General features: G+C 42.7%; 1 protein-coding gene across 3 annotated transcripts in view; it reads right to left on the bottom strand.

Moving 5' to 3' along the window:
• The window catches only part of Rbfox1 (RNA binding fox-1 homolog 1), a 378,397-nt gene that overhangs the window by 3,496 nt on the left and 353,468 nt on the right, over nt 1-21,433 (bottom strand). Inside the window, exons 11-13 of one of the 3 annotated variants that reach the window (XM_050134319.1) lie at nt 16,623-16,675; nt 722-797; nt 224-371 (exon numbers count right to left, since the gene is read on the bottom strand). In XM_050134319.1, the coding sequence (XP_049990276.1) occupies nt 224-371; nt 722-797; nt 16,623-16,675 (277 nt within the window). Of the gene's footprint in view, nt 1-223; nt 372-721; nt 798-16,622; nt 16,676-21,433 lie in introns of those variants that run through there. The other 2 variants (XM_050134328.1, XM_050134335.1) reach the window with 2 other exon arrangements.

Here is a 21,433-nt window from a genome sequence, read left to right as displayed (position 1 = left end):
ACTCAAGAGTTTTAGTGCATAGAAGTTTGAACAAGTACAGGCAAATTCACCCCACCCTTGCCCCCCACTTTGCCCTCCCCTTACCCTTCCCAAAACAAAAATAAAATCCCAGACTTCCCGTCCCACCCAAGGAAAAAATAAATAAAAACAAGACAACCCCCAAAGCCAGCTGATTCCTTAATTTCTTCTATACTAGGCACACACACAAAGTGTGCCCCACTCTCTACTTTCTCTCCTGGGCGACTATGACTTTAAACATGAATTGTAAAAGGGGAGGAGAGGCAGGCAGATTCTCAGCTGCCTGACAGCAGAGGCCTGGAAGTGTGCAGCTTAGCTCCTCTGAAGTCTGTGCTGGGGCTGGAACCTTGGGGCTATGTGAATGAGCAGCACGGGAGGGAAGGGAAAAAAAAGAAAAAAAAAGTTCTGCATTGACACTGCATTCCGTTAGTGATGGATTTAATTATCAAAATGACTAATTATTCCATTAAGGTAAGTGCTCGCTAGGTGAGACTTGCAAAATTAGAAATATAATAACTTACATGCACTACATTGCCAAGAAATTAAGACATTTATCAAGTTTACTGGGAGGATTAATGTGGCATTTTAGCTGCTGTTAGCACAAGAGACAAATTCAATTAAGGGAAAGTGAGAGGACTTCAACCATCAGCCCATACTGAGGCCCCAGCTGGGGGTGGGAGGGCAGGGAGGAATTGCTACTCACCATGGCACCAACGCCGTAGGTGGGGGCTGGAGCAAGTGTGTGGTGGTAGGGGTCGGCAGCATAAACTCGTCCGTAACTGCAAAGGAAGAAGAGGTGAGACTGGTCTATCGCATACTGTTCCCGTGCAGAAGATAGAGTATACCAGGACATCGTGGAGAGGCTGTACTCATCTCAAACCACGAAACGTCCCCACTCTGCCACAGGACACGAAGAAGCTCAGTCTGAGCATGGTGGTCCGTTTAACACAGCTGGTCATACGGACGTATTCCACATACAGTCATGTGCAAGCTAATGACTGGGACCCATTCTGAGAAGTGCAGCATTGTAAGATCTTGTCTGTGAAATATCATAAAGTACATTTATTTACACAAACCAAGAAAACCTTGGTGGTAAAATATCAAGGAACCATGGTCATAGGTGTGGCATGGACTGTAAGCATACCCATGTGTGTGCACACACACATACACACATAAACACACATACACACACCCCATACTTCACATTCTCCCCCACTGTGATATCGCTACTTCAGAGTCTGAGGCAGACAGGAAGCAAACACTAGAGAGACTGTTCTTAAGAATTCCAGTGTCCCAGACAGAATTTAGTGCTCAACAGTAGATGGGTGGATGGGTCTTTTCATCTGGTTTGACTGTCACCAAGCAAATGGGTTCTGGCACATCAGGAAGAGTGCAGAGATCTGTTGGTGCAATTCCTGTCCAGGACTTCCTGCAGATTGCCAAGTAGCTGCTGTACTCAGATGAGACACTAGGAGAGGTCTGTGGGCTCCCTGGATCAAACAGAAATCATAGCCTGGTTTGGTTTTAATCTTAGCATCCCAGTATCTCATCTGTCGTTGGCCCATTTCTTGAGACAGGAATATTTGGAGCAGTATATTTTAGTCATACTTCCTGAATTTTGACCTCTCTTCTATCTCTATTGTCTTTATTCCTCAACTGCTGTACCTTCAAGGGCTTGCATTAGAATGAAAACAAACAAGGGACAGAAGCCAAGTGTCCTGGGTGTTCAGTCAATTTCTAGATTGGAACATTACACACATGTTGAGTTTATTTCATATGTTGTATGTGACATGGTAGACAGAACTGGAGGGGAAACTCTCAGGGTGATATGCATACTTGATTGACAATATGTCCTTCCTTGTTTGACCCCCTCCCCAGACACCTTTCTGGAGATGGTTTGAACAGTGAGGTGTTGATACTGATCAAAGCTGAGAGGCAATCTGAGGATAGGATAGGATAGATAGGATAGGATAGGATAGGATAGGATAGGATGGATAGGATAGGGTGATAGGATAGGATAGGATAGGATAGGATAGGATAGGATAGGATAGGATAGGATAGGATAGGATAGGATAGGATAGGATGGATAGGACAGATAGGATAGGTAGGAGACAGTGTTCCTGGAAAGCAAATTTTCCATGGAGACTCTAGCACAAGTGGTTCATTGAGAGGGTGCTCTCTAGAGGAGAGAGAGGCAGGAAGCATAGCAAGAAAAAAAGAGAGCAGGAAAGGATAAGCTGGACACTGCCTTTGATCTGATTCTGTTGGTTGCCTGTTAGAGCTTTCTCCCCTGTAGCCAAGCCACTTAGTTTTTTAATGCCCAAGTAACACAATTGCTGCCTGCTGAGGACTTTCCTGTGAGGTGGGAGATTAAGCACCTGGTTGAAATAGCAGAGAGCCCAGTGAGTGGAGCTGGGGGTGGAGGGCAGATAATTTCCTTAGCTCACAGCACTCAGCACTCAGCTGTTGGGGGTGGAGGGTGCCTCTTTCCCACTTAATGGTGTCTCTGAGTTTTAAACATCTTTTGACTCTGACCTTTTTCTTTTCTTTTTTTTTCTTGGTGTTTTTTTTTTTTTTTTCTAGGGGAAATGCGTCAAGGAGTGTATACCTGGTGAACCTAAAGAAGCTAAATAAGAAGGTGAACCCAAGAAAAAACATATAGTTATCCTCTTGGCTATGGGAAGTAGACAAAATTGCCAGGGAGAAAATTGGGATCTTGGGGGTGGGGTGGGATGGGGATAAGGGGGGGATGGGGAGAGAAAAGTGAGAAGGGGAGGATTGGGGGAACTTGGGGAAACAGGATGATTGGGATAAAGGAAGGTTGGATAGGGGAGCAGGGAAGCACATATCTTAGTTAAGGGAGCCACCTTAGGGTTGGCAAGAGACTTGAACCTAGAGTGGCTCCCAGGAGCCCAAGGCGATGTCCCCAGTTAGTCCCTTGGGAAGCTGAGGATAGGGAACCTGAAATGACCCTATCCTATAGCAATACTGACGAATATCTTTCATATCACCATAGAACCTTCATCTGGTGATGGATGGAGATTTTCTTTTTTTTTTAATGAATGGGTTTACTCATACTATCTCTGATCCTCTGTATTTCTCCTTATATTTTCCATATTTTCCTTCTAATAATATTCTTCCGAGTCTATTAAAACAGGGAGTTGACCCAAGACACTGGGTCAAACTCAGGCCTATGGCAACATGGTCCAGGCCCAAGTCCTTGTTCTTTTGGATAAGATCCAGCTGATCAGTTGAGTTGGTTATTCACACAGTAGAACATGTATCTGGTGTGTGTGAGTGTGTGTGTGTGTGTGTGTGTGTGTGTGTGTGTGTGTGTGTAAGCAAACTGAATGAAGGACCTTTTAAGTCTCAGACTCTGGGTTAGACCACAGATGGACAAGAGAACAGCAGATTCCAACTTCACCAGGGACATCCCAAGGGCACTCTCTAACCACCACACCCTCCCTGCCTGTTTTCAAGAGCCCAAAGCTGAAATCCCCTAGTTCAGTCTTTGCACCCAGCCTGGCTCTGGGTTCCTCAGCTGTACTGCTGCAATGGCTGCTTCCCTTCAGATGCGCACTTCTCTCTGAAGCTAACAAATGCTCAGCTCATGCTCCCCTCTCTTTGCTTTCATTCGGATACCTTTGTGTCCCTTTGTTCATTCAGAACAAAAATCTCACCAGAGAGCTCGTCTTCTGTGAGAAGTAGTAGGTTCAAGGTTGAGGCATGAAGCTATGCTAACGTGACGGTAGTATGTGGTTTTATTTTATTAATTTGTATTATTTCTTAGTATTTCACCCGGCAAATTTGGTTACGTTAACAGAAGACACAGAAAAGAATTCCTAGGACATGTGCTAAGTGACAACTCACAGAATTCCTCACCATGGGTGTAATTTAGAACAATTTGTATTTAATTTTGAGAATAGTTTTCCTGGAGCAATAACGGACACTTTGAACTGGGGAGATAGCTTCATCGGTCAAGTGCTTGTTTTGCAAACATGAGGACCAGAGTCAGGCTCCCAGATCCGTATTTTCAAAAATGCTAAGTGTGATGGCACTGGGCAGGTAGCAGCAGGTGGTCGTTGGGACTGAGTGGCCAGCCAGTCTAGGTTATTGACAAGGTCCAGGCCAGTGAGAAATTCTCAAAAAAAAAAAAAAAAAAAAAAAAAAAACTCACCCTTCCACAAAAAAGTGTGGAATGTCTTAAGGAATGGTACCTGAGGTTGTCCTCTGGCCTCTATACACAGGCACATATGTGTGTCTATGCACAGATACATATATATGTATCTATGGACATACACATAAGAGTCCAGTTTGGGGAGAAAGAGCTGAATCTTCGATTCTGCTCCAGTCGTTTTGGGGCTCTGATACTGGGCATAGCTTCAACCTTTGCAGAAAACCCGAGGTAACAATTTGGCAAACACTCTTTCCTAAGGCTGAAGAAAATACAGCAGCCCCAAACTGCTCCTCCCAAACGAGAAGGCACTTGTTCCCCTCAGGGTGACCTCTGCCTTCAGAATACCATGGTTTTATAATGATTAATAAATTTCATTTCCAGCGAGGAAAAGGGACCATGTCAGCCCTAACAGAGAGCAAGGAAACTTCTCTTCAGATGCTAATCTCTAGACACCACAATTTAGACACAAGGTTATTGGGGAAAGATGGGGACTTGAGTACTGCTTCTTCAGCAGACATGACAGGCACGTAGGAGCCCCAGTTTCCTCAGAGCTGGCTAAGCACAGCCTGAACAAGAAGCAGCAGTTTCCAGAGACCTCTGCAAGTGTGAAGGAACACCTCTATGACTGCTGTGTTAGGATCTGACCTGGGATGAGGTTATCTTTTACATCATTTCTGGGAACACTGGAAAAGATGTCATCAGACTTTGAGACTCTCCTGGCCCTAATTCCAGCAAACCAGCTATCTTAAGGAAATGTGAATTTGCTCTTTGCATTCCCCATATCACTACCCCGAGAGAAGACACCAGTGTTATATCAGATCAAACTTAGTCACCTTTGCCCAACTCGAATTCTTTCCAATCAAAAACCATTTACAGTTCTCAGAGCCATGCAATCTGTCCATCCATCCTTTCATCAATTCGCCTATCCGTTTCTCTATTTAATTAAATGTAAATCTATATAAATTGTGTCTCATCATTCTTCTGCTTAGAGGCCTGTAAGTGATCTCCTGTGGATTCTAGGACCATATCTTCTCTCTCTCTCTTTCAGTCCTTAAGTTATTCCCATGCAGTTCATGGTCTCTGTGTCCTAGGCACTGGTCTCATAGTCCGCAGACACGGGCAAAGCGCGTCTCAGGACCTGAGGTATTCACTCTTCTTCCCCTGGAACCACATCTTCTCAGTGTTTATGTTTGGGATTATGTCCAAATGCTGCCTCCTCTTCTGACACCCTTTCTGAAAGCTACTTTCTATCCCTGTCCATGGTTAATGCCACATCTCTGATAATTTTATTTACTTTTCTACATGGTTGTTTATCTTTTCCCACTATGGAAAGAAAGGCCCGTGGGGCTGAGGCTATGTCTTCTTTGTGGATATGGTCATAGGATGAAGGAGGAGTGAGGAGGGGGGAAGCAGGATTCTAAAGATGTTTGTAAGTATATTATAATTTTTCTTAATTTAAAAATTATATATATAATTTATAATTTTTATATGTGTATTGTGTATTGTGTGTGTGTATGTAGGCATGTGTATGCCACTGTACATGTCTGAAGGTCAGAGGACAAAAATGCTGCTTAGTTGAACCTCTCCTTCCATTGAGTATGTCTTGGAACTTGAACTCAGGTTATTAGGCCTATCGGCAAGCACCTATACTCATGAAGCCATTTGCCTTGGTTTTATAATTCTATCATTAGAATCTACTATTGTGTGTGTGTGTGTTTACTCTTATCATTTTTCACATGATTGTTTTGCCTTCAAATCTTTCACTGAGCTGTACTGACTTGGCTGGCTGACCACTGAGTTCTAGGGCTCTGTTTCCATCCTCCAGTTCCCCGGTGTGGGGATTACAGGTGCATGCAGTTATGCCTAACATTTTACATGTGCACTTCAGATGCAAACCTGGGTCCTCACACTCACAAAGCAAGCACACTTTTCCACTCAGCTGTCTCCCCACAACCACGCTGCATATTCTACCAGTAGAGAGATTCTTTAGGATACACTGCTAAACATTCTGCTGGCCACCAACAGAAATTCAAAACCCTTCAAGATACTGAAAAACAAAAACAAAAAAACTGGGGGCTCTTGAAATGGAATGGGGAGCTTTGACTCCTGCTTGATTACAAACACTAGACAACTGGCTACAAAATCTAAATCCCTTTCTGAGAAACACACAGGATAATGGATGCCTCTCGTGCTGGCCACTTCATGATGTTTTACAGCCATAAGGGCTCAAGTTAAAACAAGGAGGCCACATGAGGCCTTAGGGAGAAAGCCAAGAATCTCCACATTCAAGTTCTGTTTTCACACTGTCCTTGTTCTTTTAAGTCAGGCAAGACTTCTGTCTTTCCCAGAGCAGAGCACATCTTTCGCTCTCCAAAATAGTGTGCGTCTATTTGAGCTCTGCAAGTTTGCATGGGAAATGCTCAAAAACAAACCTGATCCATTTTCAAAGCATCCAAAGAGAATGGAAAACATTAGAATACAAGGCTTCTTATGTGGCCTCTCACAAGATGGCCTCCCTCTACTGCTCACAATTTTGATGTCAGAGGCAACTGAAGGGTTCTATTCTAATACGCTCACAGTAGTCCTAGCAATCAACTTACAAATGCCACGGGATTAAGATCCATCTAATGTACACGTTATGGCTGTAGCTTCAATTACTGTCCTTGAACTCAAGGTTACATTGCAGTGAAGTGAAGAATTCCTTTATCTGTTGAATGGGAAACAGGAACTTATGTTTTTACTTGTATGCATATGGCTGGGCAGGGTGTGTTTGCATGCATGTGTATTTGTACATGTGTGCTGATGCACCACATGTAAATGCCAGATGTTGATACAGGGCATACATGTAAGACCAGAGGTTAATGTTAGGTATCTTCCTTGCTTGCTCTCCACTTTATTTACTGAGGTGGGATCTTTTGCTGACCCTGAGAGCTTGCAAATTTGGCTAATCTAGCTAGCCAGCTTGCTTGTGGCAGACTGCCACACCCATCCAGCTTCTATGTGAGGGCTGGGAATTCTATCAGTCATCTGCATACTTGCATGGTAAGTGTTTTATCCACTGAGACATCTTCCAAACCCTGAATTCAGTTGTTTTTTTCTTTTTGAAACAATGTTTCTCTATAGCTCTGGCTATCCTGGAACTTGCTCCAGAGACCAGGCTGGCCATGAACTTAGAGAACTTAGTCCTCCCAAGTGGTGGGACTAAAGGCACGCACCACCACCGCCTGGTGCTCTGAATCAGTATATTTTAAAAACTGTTATGCCAATTCTACTGAGACGCATAGATAGTACTTATTATTGATGTTTTCAAAAATCTAGTTAAGACAAGCTGGGTGCTAATGAAATACAACGTGCTTGCATGGGTAGCTCAGACAGCGTTATAACAGTCTCACAGTTTTCTTATAAGGATGTAGTAAGTGCAGTGTAATTAATTTCACTCCTTTCCAATTAAGAATCTTTTATGATCTCTTTAGAGACAGCGCAGAGAATCCCCGTGGAGCAGAAAGGTAGGTGAAGTGTGTTCACTTCGGAAATGAAGTTTCTGAGGTGGTGTGGCCTTCCCAGCCTGTCCAGTTGTGCCAGAGAAGCACTGACTTGTGTCCCTCCTTCAAGAAGAATGACTGCAGAGGGTACGTTCATAGCAGCATGTTTCACTGAGACAGTGAGTGTACCTCCACTCTGTGCAGTGTCTCGAGGGACTATTGTATTCCCTTTCTTTAGAGCTGGACTATATAGTCTGTAGATATTTAGGAAAATGAATCCAAGCTAATCACATACATATTGCACAGGTGGGAGGGCCCAGAAGCTCTATGTCCCTGCTCTGTGGGAAACCCTGGGGTTAGTGGATCTTCTCACTCACCTTCCAATGGAGAGCTAACAAAGTCTATAAAGCTTGTTGGCCCATCCCACCACCCACTTTGGCGAGACTTTCTGAGGAAGTGTGGATGGAGGAGGTGGAGACTAAAGTTGTACACGAGGCTTTTATACCATCCAGCTATGCATCCTATTTGATCATTCTCATCTGGTGAATTCTAAGGACTTTGCCAAATGAAGGTGAAAAGATCCAAAGGAAAGCTTGTTGGCTCCCTTTATTGCTGGCAGAAGGCACTGGGGAAATATAATGTCTTCCCATTCAGAACACATAGAATCCTGAACAAGTGGGTACTTGTTTGGGCCACACCCTCTGTTCTCCCCAGGGACTGGAAGTGGGAAGGAGCTGTAGCGAGCATGAGGGGAAGGAATAGCACTTGAAAGGCACATGGCCTTTAGGGACTTCTGTTTCCTATAGCTGGTGTTAATTCCTTCCTTGACTCAGTGACCATCCATTTTTCAGAGCAGGTGAAATGAGCATTATGCTTTTCAAATCAACCAGTTGCTATTCTCACCTCGAAAGACAAGCGAGCAAACAAAAGCCTGCCAACAAACAGAGCCAGGTCTTAGAGACTTCAACATGGAGATATCTGCTCGGAAATCCCTGGTAGTTTTGCAGATACAGACTCTCATAAACCCCAAGGCTCTCTCTGAACTCAGAATGGGGTCAAACTTCTTTAAAAGACTCAGGAAATATTTCTTGGATTAGGTTAGCCTGAGAGACCATCTATGGACGATCTCTCAAGTCCCTGGGCTGGACCATGTTGACCTATTTCTGAAATGAATGAGCATCCTTTTCCTTCCATGTAATTAAGTATCTACCAAACAACTCAGGAGGAAAATTTTCCCTGGTCAATGCTGGATTCCTCCACTTTCTGACTTTTAAGCCAAGGATGAAGCAAGATGTTCCATGTGGAGCAGGTTTTGAAACATGTGCTGGTTTCTATGTCTCTCTGACAACGCTGGACATCCACAAAGGAAAGGGAGAAAGTACTATCCCATTTCTCCCATGAATTCAGAGCATCCTGGCTATTCACCTCACTGTGCTCAGGAAGCAGAGAGGAATGTGCCTATGGCAGTCAGTTCTCTCTTTCCTTCTCATTCTGTCTGCATTACCACCCTATAGGGATGGTGTTTTGTACAGATAGGGTGAGCATCTTCCCCTTAGCTAATGCTCCAAGGGAACACATGTACTTTCAGAAGTGCTTCCTTATAATCTTCTAGGGGATTCCAAACCTGGTTAAGTTGACAATGAAGATGAACCATGCTAGATTCATAGTAGCCAGTATTTGGGACAGATCTTTCAGAGGCAATCACATAGGTCTGTAGCATCCTTATTGAAAGATTTAATTACTAGCACCATAAATCATACATCCTGGTTTTCTGCAATAGGATAAAGACCTTCCTGAAAATATTAAGATGACAATTGCTTTTGTGCTTTGAAAAGAATTCAGAAGACCACAGTTAATCCTGGGAATGCTTCTGTTCACTTTCTTGTGGAGTGACCAACTGAAGTCTGAGTATCAGGTCTCAAAATATTTCCCTACAATAATATTTGCAAAGACTTATTTATAAATCATGGATAAGGCCCCACTCTTTAATTTACCCTAAACGCTATAGATTAGGGGAACTAAACCAGACCCCAAACTCAAAACAGCTGGATGCATCAAGCGCTCTAATGACTACACAAGCAGTGATGGGAGGCATCTCGATTCGTCTTCACGAGGCTCTGTCTGGTCTTTCAGATTTGAGTCCTGGCTCAATTCTATTCTCCTCAGTGGCAACTGGGAGGGCCATAAGGTTGCATTTAAAGCAATCAGTCCCAGAAGGAGGATAGAAGGCATGTTCTGAGCTCTGTAGCATCACTGTGGAAGTCTCATAAATTTTTTTTGCATAAGGCTGTCCATCATACAACTGTGTAATAAACATAAATGCACACACAAATCCAACACCTATAGAATATAAGAACGTTGGACTCTATTCCTGTCAAATCAGATCAAATAATTTTTTCTGTCCTCTCAATGCAATTTTAATATGTTGCATTATTCTGAATCTCAGTGGGGCAGGTTCGCAATAAAAACCTGAATGTAGATTCAACAAGCAGAACAGCTGCCTTTTAGGATGATGCAACAGTCCCACCTTCACCCTTACAGTACGTTAGTCTGGAGTGAATGCTTCATCTGATAAAGGAGACGTAGGCACACTACAGACAACCTCTTAGAAATCCTCTTTCATTTTCAGTCTTAACACTTTCGGTCAGTTGGCATTTTCACTTAACATTTCAGTCAGTTGGAATTTCCCATCATGCTTTGAAATCACCATGGCATCCCAGCATCAGCATAATATACAAAGACAATCATAGAACTCTTTGTATCGTTCATCAGATCTATAATCTCATAATCTTCCACAGAGAAGTGGAATGGAGCAGTAGCTAAGAAGCCATAGGCTTCAAATCCCTAGAGTAGTCTGCCTCTGCTACTCCTTTGCTAAATGAAGGTGGGAATCTCAGCAGTACAGAGCTTCCAGCTGTAGTGGGGATAAGGTGAGGGTGATGGCTCACCAGCTTGTGAGTTGCCAAACAGACATCAGTTCCAAGCTGAGAATGCTACACAGGATGCCCCCTGTCTCTTGGCTGTGAGATGGGGGTACATATCTGAGAGCTGCCCCTGGGTTGGGCCAACTACAGCTCAGGGCTCAAAGTCAAGCTAGTAAAAGACCCACATCCAGAAAAGTCTTCAGTATTCCCCTTACTACTGGATAGAAAAGACTTCGCAGCTGTGTGCGGAACTCAGCTGTGGAGCTGCCTGGGAGAGCTTGCTAGAAAGCTGATATTCACGCTCCCTTTTAAGATCCAGGAATCCAATGCCTAGGGTGAGGGGGTGAGATGGGGGGACTGAATGGGTTCACACTCTGAATTTAATAATGATACTTCTGTCTTAAATTTTTGCTACTGTCACCTTCTACATAGGTAATCTTAGAGTTATCTATATATCTCTAAATGTACCAGGTAAATGGCTAAGGACATTTTGTTTTTATGAGTATGTTTTATTGTTATTGCATGCCACACGCCTGGAACAGTGCCTCATACACAGTAAACTCACAATAAACGGGATTATTATTTTTACTAAGTACCTTTGCTTACATGTTCCCTCTGCACTTGCTACTTCTAGCAAAATACACATCACATTCCATTGGAAACAACACCAGTTAACCACAAATCAGTTTTCTTCGTGACACCTTTGCTGAGCAATCAGAACACCTGGATGCGGGAGGACAATTAGAGGGAACGTGCTGAAAGATCCATTAGAGGAATGGCCAATCTAGCAATTTCTTCTAAATATTACCTGAAAGTTTATCCCAAGTGCGAGCATGCTTGTAGGCTCAAGGGTAATAAAGGAAGGAAACAGTGCTCACACTCAACCTGGTGCCCTAGATATACCAAAAACTGCTTCACTATTTAAGAGCCCTGCTGCACAATGGGTGGCTTCAATGGCCTTTGCTATTTTCATTTATCTGGAATTTTTCAGAGACACCTACTGGGGTATCATAAGCGTTAGAATCTGGGGCTGCTTTTCTATATTGGTTCTGGTGCTTGGAATCAGCTCTTCATGATTGTGCAGCAAGAACTTTACTGTCTGAGCCCGTTTTCTAGCTCCTATTGTGATAAATGTGTGTGTGTGTGTTTACACCCATACATATACAAGTGTACATATATAGCTTATATGCCAGCACACAGAATTCATTCAATAACAGTAAGTTATTGAAACATCCTAAAGAATTCAGTGGGGTCCATAAAAGAGACAGCTGTGACAGGAACAAAGGACTTAATGCAACCCTCAACACTAGGAAATGACTCTCATACCACAGTAGAGGAAGAGAGAGCACTGGGATGGTTAGTATTGATTGTCAAGTTGACAAGGTCTACCACCATCTAGGAGACAAACCGCTGCCACATCTGTGAGGGAGATTCTAGATTGATTTGCTCAAGGAGGAAGACCCACACTGAAGCTATGTGATCCTACCCCATGGATGGGGTCCTAGACTCAATGAAAAGAATAAAGCATTCATTACTCCCTGCTTCTTGAGTGTAGATGCAATGTGACCCACTGCTTTAGTCTCCTGTTGATGTGCCTGCCCCACCATGGTGGACGGTGTCTTCAAGCTGGGAACCAAAATCAAACCTTTCTCTCCTTAAGTTGCTTTGGAGGGGTATTTTTGTCACCGATGGAACAAAGGTGACTGTAGTCCAGGAATCACATTTAGTACGGACTGGACTTGTGTTTCTCAAACCTACCAGCACGTCCTGCTTATCCTCTTATCAAATATTGTTCAAAACCAAATGTTCCTCAGTACTCTGAGGCCAAGTGTCACTGGAAGCTCCCACCACCCCTCTCTGTGCTTTCAGGACTCTCTGTAGAGGTGTTTATCCCCTGTTCTTATCACAGACCTTTCTAGTCTCTGTCAAGATCTCTAACTGACGGTGCTAAATAATGAGATCAAAATGAGACCTCCCGTGATAATGGAAAATGGCGGATGGTTTCATAGCCTTCTAGTCTTACCTTGTCTGCCCTCTGCACTCTTAGGACCTCCCAGATATCTTTAAGATACGCTGCTTTGAGTGCCCTGGACATTTTGCTCCTGAATCTGTAAGCATGCCTAATTGCATGGCCTCTGTCCTGGTTGCCTGTCCAACCTGATAAACTTTCAGCTGCAACCTCTGGGGAGCTGATTAGTTATGACTGTCAACATGTCGCCACTTAGACTCTCGGGAAGAAAGTCTCAGTTGATTGTCTTTATCAGGATGCGCTATGGACATGTTTGGGATAGCAAGACCTCGCCCATTGTGGGCAGTACCATTACCTGATCAGGGGTCCTGACCTACGCAGAGTTGAAGCAAGCTGGATGAGAGCCGGAGTACAGCACGTATCATTGTATCTTTCTTGCCCTTGACAATGGAGTGATGTGACTGGATATTTGAGTTCCTGCCTTGCTGTGTCCCAAGTGAAGGACTGTAGTTTAGAACCACAAACAGAATAGTCCCTTTCTACCTAGGTTGATTTTTGTTGGTTGTTTTTTTATCACAGCAACAGAAATGAAACACTTGGTTCATCCCTTGACTAGATTCGAGTGTCTTCACAGTGCCACCTGAGACTAGAAAGTGTCGCTGATCGTGGAAGCTAAAGCTGCATAGTACCTTAAAGTTCCTCTCTCCTGCTTTTTGATTAATTAGACATGTTGCATCTCTTTTACATTTATTTTTATTACATTTTAATTTTTATTTTGTGTTCATGCATGTATGTATATGTATGGGTTTACATGTGCCATGACAGGTATGTGGAGCTCAGAGGGCATCTTTGGGGAGTTGGTTCTTTCCTACCATATAGGCCCTGGGAATTAAATTCAAATGATCAGGTTTGATGGCAAGCACCTTTATTCACTGAGCTGTCTTGTTGGCTCCAGTCCAACTTTATATATATATATGTCCTATGGTTTTTTTTTCATCTATATGATTTGGGGTATGCGCTGCATTAGAATGGAAATTTACCTGTAGATGGCTCGTCCTGAAATATTTAATGCTGTGACCTAAGAAATTAGATGCAGTCCCTGAATGTGACATAGCTCTGTAGCTACCAAGACTTTAAAGAGTCACAGTCATTAAGTAACTTGGTTTTCAGCCTCCATTCTCACGCAAGACCCATCTTGTTCTGCTCCAGTCACTAGTTTATCCTGGAAGTGTTCTCGTGAATCACAGAGGCAGGGGGTTTTCCCAGAGGAAAAACCATCCCCTGCACTCTTTACACCTCCTGCTGCCTCCAAACTAGGGAAGGTTCTCGATGTTATATGTTAATAGATGGTTCAAGTGGGTAGGTAGATGCAACAGTTAGCCCTATACCCTGCCATTAAAGGGACAGTCTCTAGTTGCCCTCTTCAAAAGTGACCAACTCAAATATTGCAAACTTGGAATCACTGAATAAGAAAATCATTGTTCCCACAGCCAGTCTCCCAGAGAGTAAATGTGGATGGGTAACTACCCCATGCTGCTAGCAAAAGCAGAATCAGTGTGAGGGCATCCTCTGCAAAATATGCGCCCTTTGCCTTGGGGACTTCAAGCCCCAGCTCACGACCTGCCTCTGTGGATGCGAAGCATCTCAGCACCACTAAGCCACAAACTGCCTGCTCACGTCTCCCACCATTTATATAGCCTTTTCCCAAAACCCATCCTTTTAAGTATTTTTATAAAATCCAACAAGCCTTACAAAGCAAGATTTTAAGAATCTTGATTTTTTTTTTTAACTACAATGAAGTGAATCAAGCCCAGAGGTTTATTCCTTCTAGGCATGTTTTCTATCACCAAGCTCATCCTCAGTCCAGCTCACTGCGAAGTCTCTCCTCTTAAGAGAAAGGGAAGTGCCTGTTACTGAACTCTGGTTGTTGATAGAGACCAGGATGCAACAGACTTGGTGCCAGTGGTGCTGCAAGTCTGGGGTTCTTACAGTCAGGCTGTACATGCACTGGGATTTTGCAGCTTCCAAGGGAAGATCTCTTAGAAGACATTAATTTCATTGCAGTTCTGAGTTTTCATTTTGACTCTGTATGAGAAGTAGGCTAGCTGCAAGGAATCTGATTGATATGGGCATCTTATTCTTCCTGCTTGATTCAAAAATTCCAGTTCAAATGAGACCTTATGAAGCACACAACACATTATTAATATGGCCATCAGAGCAACAATGGTATCTTTGAAATGTGATCCATAGCAATTCATTAAGAATTTACTGAGCAGCTCTCCAAGAGAAGACAGGATGGGGGGAGAGCCGAGATATATTCATACAAGCATTACATGTTGCTTCTTTATAAAAGGTTGCATGTGGACCACTTGATAACATTACAAAGTTTGTCAGATCATGGGATAGAATCAATATCTTTGATAGTGCCAGTTTCCAGTTTTTATGTATGATGTCAAAATACAATCGGAGACGCATGAGTCTGGAACACACGTGAAATGTAACACCACACACCCACAGATAACACCTGTTCACATGCTAAACCACCAATGTTCCCAACCCCATTCTCTTTCTATCCCATCTCTCCTTTCCCTTGCTCCACTCTGGAACTGTTAAGTTATCCCAGTTGGTGTCCCAGAAAACTATTTCTCACCCTGTCACTCTCAGAAACGCAATTAACATGCCACCTTCCATTGTAAGGCGTTAGTGTGGTGTGAGCTATAGCAGCACCTCTAACTGGGAGAAGCAGAGATGTGAGCGTAGAGACGGGGGAGGAGAGAGCAGCAGCACTAGCGAAAGAGCTTCGTGTAAATGGAGTAAGCAGTTGCGTTAGAAAATGGGCTGTGTAACTCTTGGAATAAAACCTCAACCCCATTTAAAAAACCAGAGAATGCCTTTCTAAATGGCCCATGTGCGGAGGAGTCCTGTGTGGCCCTGTCAGAAGCCTGTTCCTAACTAGCTCTGTCCTACCCTTCATCCATTCTCTCCTAGGACTCGGAACAGGGCCTGAAACATTCTTAGTAATTTGCACCTTTGATTACTACTCCATTGATAAAAAGTGACTGGCAACAGAGGCACGCTGTATGTGTAAGGCTGGGTGGAATGTTTGCTTTTGGCATCATGTGAGATGCTTGGTTACGGCTGTTACATCCACTTTCCTTGGTCAAAAGCATCCCATTGGCAAGACTGCCTAGTGATTATCAGAGGTAGTTTAGGCTTTAGCCCTCTGCACACACATACAAAAAAAGAAAGAGAAGAGAAAAGAAGGGAAGAGAAGGGAAGAAGGGGAGAAGGGGAGAAGGGGAGAAGGGGAGAGAGATCTAGTATTCATTAAGGGACTATCTTGGCATTTAGTCCAGTAACTCCAAATCTAACTGTTCTGAACCACATCAAAGCAAAATGACAGGGATTATTTTGATGAAGATATCATGCAACTAGGTAATTTCTATTCACCAAGGTCCTGGCTTTGGTAGCAAAATGAACCCTCCTTTCCTTAAGTCCTGATACTTGAGCATATGTTGAAGGAAGGAAACAGAGGATCTTTAACTAATGAAAGGAAGATCCCTGTCTTATAAAACAGACATAATTTTATTTCCTAACCCACTGGCTTCATGGATGCTGTCTCTTATAGCCAGTAGCATTCTATAAAGATCCAAATAATTCCCATTTCAACCTCTGTGAACATAGATACAATGTATCAAAATGCATGGAAGTCCCGTCCTGTCCCTAAAATCTCCCTTGGTCAGCATTTTACAATAAGAATACTGATTATTCCATGAATTTTGTTGTGAATTTGTTCACCACAAGTGTTAGCCTTCTGAACCATGTATTAAAATCAGAAATACAAACATCAGAGTTAGCAAAATGCCTCATGTATTTTTCATGTGGTAGGTCCTAAAAGCTTCAGCTACACTCAAACTTATATGGTCTCTTTCGCTCTTTATGAAAACTAAACTTACTATCGTGACAACTGCGGCATGTGAGGAAGATAAAAAGAAAAAAAAAAGGATATTGAGACTCAGATGGGAGCATCAGGAAGTAGGAATGTCTGTTACCTGCAGAGGTGTTACAAGAAATTTCATCTGTTGCAACGAAGACGAACTGATTTCTGGAAGAGAAGATAAAATTCACAATACTGCTCACTCAGGGGGAAACGTGCTCTCTGGCAATTGGTTCCATGTGCACAGGTGAAGGGCGGGGAGGGGGCTGCGTCTGCATGGGTGTGGCAGGGAAATGTGCTGATGGACCGTGGACTTGGAAAGCTTGGAAAGATCACAAAACAGGCATGCGGGACCACTTTAAGGAAACCATGAGGGCATCAGGATGTGGGCGTGTTCAAGCTATTATTGTGCCAGGGCATTAATACTGCGTGTTACCGAAACATGCCAGGGTATATAGCTAAGGCCAAACTATTTCAAGTTGTGCTTACAAAGGTTTTTTTATGATAAATATATACTAAAACTTTTTAAAAATAAAGACTATGATTAGGAAAAAGAGTGTACTAGGACTAACTAGAAATGCCATAAACTCTATATATTATAAAGCACTATTCAAAGCTGTTTTTAAAAGGAAAGAAAAAGATACTTTCATTACAGAAGAGAACATTATATGGAATCAGGTTATGGATAATAATTTCTTATCAAACTAAGCTTGCTATATGAAGACAAAAAGCTCGCCAAGTGAAACAACACCTATCTTTCCAAATTATCCTTTTATCTGGGGCATGCATGTGCATGCCACAATGCACACGGGAGTCAGAGGACAGACAACCTTGGTATTGGTCCTTGCCCTCCATCGTAGTTGAGACAGCATCTCCTGTTATTTCCTGCCATGTACACCTGGCTACTGGCCCATGACTTTTCAGGCATTCTCCTGCTTCTGCCTTCCACTGTAGGAGTGCTGTAATTACAGACACACACCACCGTGTCTGGCTTTAACTGGGTCCTTGAGGGATTTGAACTCAGGGCCTTACAGCTACACAGCAAATGCCCTATCCACTGAACCATCTCCACTTCTCCCAAGTTATTTTGTAAAGAGACATATTGGAAAGAAAAATTTTTAAAAATGGAAAATGCTATTTTGCTTTGGTTTTCTAAATCCAGATGATAAAACTCCCTTAAGGTATTTTCAGTGGTGGCAATTCCACAATGTAAGGTTTTTGAATGTAGAGGTACTGTTGATTTCCCTAGAAATATGAATATCTATACTCTGCCTGTTAGGATGGCTTGTTGAGATTGGCTAGGGTCTTAAATGCCTTAAAAAACCCCAGAGAGGTGCTGGGTTCTCATTTGTTAGATTTTTTACTGTGCACAGGGATCAAGAACCCAGATAAATGCATTTCTGGGAGTCTTAGCATGATTGCTTTTGTTCCAATGTTTCAAAACCATCCAGCATGAGCAATTCATAAGACATCTTAGGAGAGTCTTACGGTCCCAGGAGGTGTACCTTTGAATGTAAACAGAGATGACTCGCAAAGATTCCCTGAAACTTAACATTCAGTTGAAAATTCTAGTTGCCTCTAAACCAATAAAATCCTAACAAAATTATACATGCTCTGAGAATACTGTCTTCTATAAATCAAAAGTCAAAACTCAGTTCATTTGTCACCTATCTTAAAACAATAAAAGTTAGTTTTGCTGGATCTTTGCTACATTTCTATTATGTCCCAAACTTTTTGAAACTGAGAAACTATTGGGTTTCACATTCTCTAGGTTTGAGGAGCAAATACAATTGATAAATCTGAAAATGAAAGAGGTAGGTGGCGTGGGATTTGATTTAAGGGGTAGTGAGATTAGGCATGCCAAACCTGCAGGTAGAGTATTCCCAGCATGCATCAGACAAGCACTTTGCAGGACCTCTGTTCACAAGGTGCCCATAACAAGGGCTCAGCCATAACTGAACATGGCACCTTAGCCCATTCACAGTGTGTGCCCTTAGAAGACGCATTTCCATATTCACGATGTGTGTGAGCTCTGCCTGACTCTACTCCCCAGTTTTATATGACCCTGCAAACTTGTATGTTGCTTCTGTATGACTCCTTTCTGAGGAATAGACTATATAACTATTGATGACCCTGAACTGATCCCCCTCCTCCTCATCTAACATGTTACAATTACAGGCATGTGCCCCGACACCTAGTTTCATGAATGGGAGGCAAGCATTTTGCCAACTGAGCTACCACCCAACTCCTAGATTGCTAGTTGGGTGAGCAGGGCTGATTTAGGCAACCCACACATTGAATGCTATTGAATGAATAGAGAAAACAAACAAAATTAAATAAATGCATAGGTTATTATTATAAATTAATTAGATCTTAAATATCCCAGAATTTTAAGCAATATAATGTTGCCTTTAAGAGTGAATTTTTGAACACTATAATTTTAACTCTTAAAAAACTACATTTTTCTCCTACTCTTCTTCTCTCTTTGCTTCTTTGCTTTCCTTCTTCCTCTCTCCTCTCTCCCTCCTTCCCTTCTTTCCCTTCCTTCCTTCCTTCCTTCCTTCCTTCCTTCCTTCCTTCCTTCCTTCCTTCCTTCCTTCCTTCCTTCCTTCCTTCCTTCCTTCTTCCTTTTCTACCACCCACCACTGGTTCTGGTAACCTTCCTCTCTTGGATTTTTTTCTTCTCATTGGGTCTTTTTTATTTTTGTTTGGAGGTAGAGTCTTACTATACCATACAATCTGATCTCGAAGTGCTAGCTAGGTTCAACCCATCTTGCCTGAGGCTTCTGAGGAACTGGGCCTATCTCACATCATTTTGACAATTCTTGATGAAGTTTTCACATCTGTTCTGAAAACTCACTTCCTATAAAGAATTGTCTTAGCTGGATTCTGTTAAAAAAAAAAAAGGTCAAATCTAAAAAATCTAAGTGCCATTTCCAGTAGTAGCAGAGAGAAGGGAATAACACACACTGTTGTAGTGCCAGAAGGACTTACAAAAAGTCTTTCCAAAATTAATGGTCATTTTAAGCAAGAGTTCTGTGCTCTTCTGCTTTATTTTCAAATACCCATAATCTGTCCCATTCACTACCAGAAAGAACCCCATAAAATGCCAGCAAAGCGTTTTTTCTACAGAGCTCATTAAATGTCTGTGTGGCTGCCAGCCTTCTGAGTGCTTGCTTTCACTGGTTGATTATGAGTAAGATCAAGAGGAAAGTTGTGTCAAAGAGGCTCAAAGGGGAGGACAATGTGATGACCAATCAAGCAATAGTACTGGATTTCTCAAGGCCTTCACATTAGTGTCCATCACCCTGTCCTGTGCCATTTTATGGATAGTTCTCTTCCTTCTACCCTGAAGAACCATTTAAGGAAAATGTTCTATTTAGATGCATGTAAATAGGCCATGTGCTGACTTGTTCTATGAAGCCATTATCCCGAATTCCCAGAGAGAGAGAAATAGGAATGCAAACTGGAGCTGAAAAGAGTGCCATTTCCAAACAAGCTCGTAAAGAATGGGATGATCCTAGCAGCACAGCTGCGGAGCGACCGCTCAGGACAAGAAAGGAGGCTGGAACATGGGCCACCTCCCCATGCTAACCATCAGACATTCTCCACACTCCATATAGACCCACACATTTAAATGTCACCTTATATTTTATTTTTTTCTTCCTTCCTTCCTTCCTTCCTTCCTTCCTTCCTTCCTTCCTTCCTTCCTTCTCTTTCTTAAGCAAACTGGCCTGTATGTTGATTAGATGACAGTGTCTGGCTGGGTCACTCTCAACCTTGATTGCACATGGTGATTACCTGGGGAACTTCTGATAATCCTGGCAACCGAGCTACACCCAATACTCATTGAATGAGTGTCTTTATGGGTGGAGCTCCAGCATGGACTGCAGCTGCTCTCCTGATTATTTTCTTGTGCACTAGAGTTTGAGTGCTGCTTGTCTGGTTGAATGGTTTGTAGTTTGACTCATTCACAGACCCACAGGGAAAGCTCAGTAGAGTGTACCGGCTGGGTCTCCTCTGCTCTGAATTCTGGGTTAGCTGATTTGGGTCAGAGTCCAGTGGGCACTCTGAAGGTGATCATAGACAAATAATGGGACTGAATTGGTGAAACTTTACTTCCATATGCTAAGAGCTATGCTTCTCAAGACTTCAGATTCTATCAAATACAGATTGAGAACTTGCCTGTGATATGAGGATGCTGAGTATCATTCATACCTATATTTTTATTTCATTTTTCTTATAATCCCTCTTCTAGTTACCCTGACAAAGGATGAATAAACCAAGGGAGGCCATTTGAGGCAAAATGCTTAATGGTGGAAATGGAAGATGAGCAGTTGTCTGGAATCCAGCCCTCTACCCTCGCTTCCTCTGAGATTCTGCACAGAGGAAGTTACGTGGGGATGTTCCAGCCCTACTATTAGTGTGCCTCTCTAGGGAAATTTCCTACTCTACTGCTTTGAATCTTAGCTTCTCTGAGACAAAATGACAGTTGAATTCCTCTTTGTCCATAAGATAACTGAAGCTTGAGGGAGATGATTATAAGTACATCCAACTTTCCATGATGTAGAAATGGCTTATTTAATTTATCCAAAAGCTTCCTTCCATTTTAAGATGGTTTCCATAGATCAACCATCCAGTCAATCCTGACTCAGCTGGTGGCATATTTAAATCAGTCTTGTGGCTTACCATATATCATCTTTATTTCTCACTCCCCCCACCCCTAGGTTAAATCTCATCTATTTGCAATTTTCTTCCAAAAAATAATTACCCACCGAATTCTAAGTGTCAAGTGTAAAGAGTGGTCTGCTAGATTTTTCAAGGGGGGGGGTGTGAGGAGTCAGAGGTCAAAGGGTAGGCTTTGGCATGAGCAAGTGAGGCCCGACTGTAATTGTCCTTTCTCCAAGAGCACCGGTGCTAAGTTTT

The sequence above is a fragment of the Alexandromys fortis genome, unplaced genomic scaffold (assembly GCF_014885135.2).
Source record: "Alexandromys fortis isolate MF-2015 unplaced genomic scaffold, M_Fortis_MF-2015_v1.1 scaffold_29, whole genome shotgun sequence".
Lineage (NCBI taxonomy): Eukaryota > Metazoa > Chordata > Mammalia > Rodentia > Cricetidae > Alexandromys > Alexandromys fortis.
This window is presented reverse-complemented; position numbering and strand designations above follow the sequence as displayed.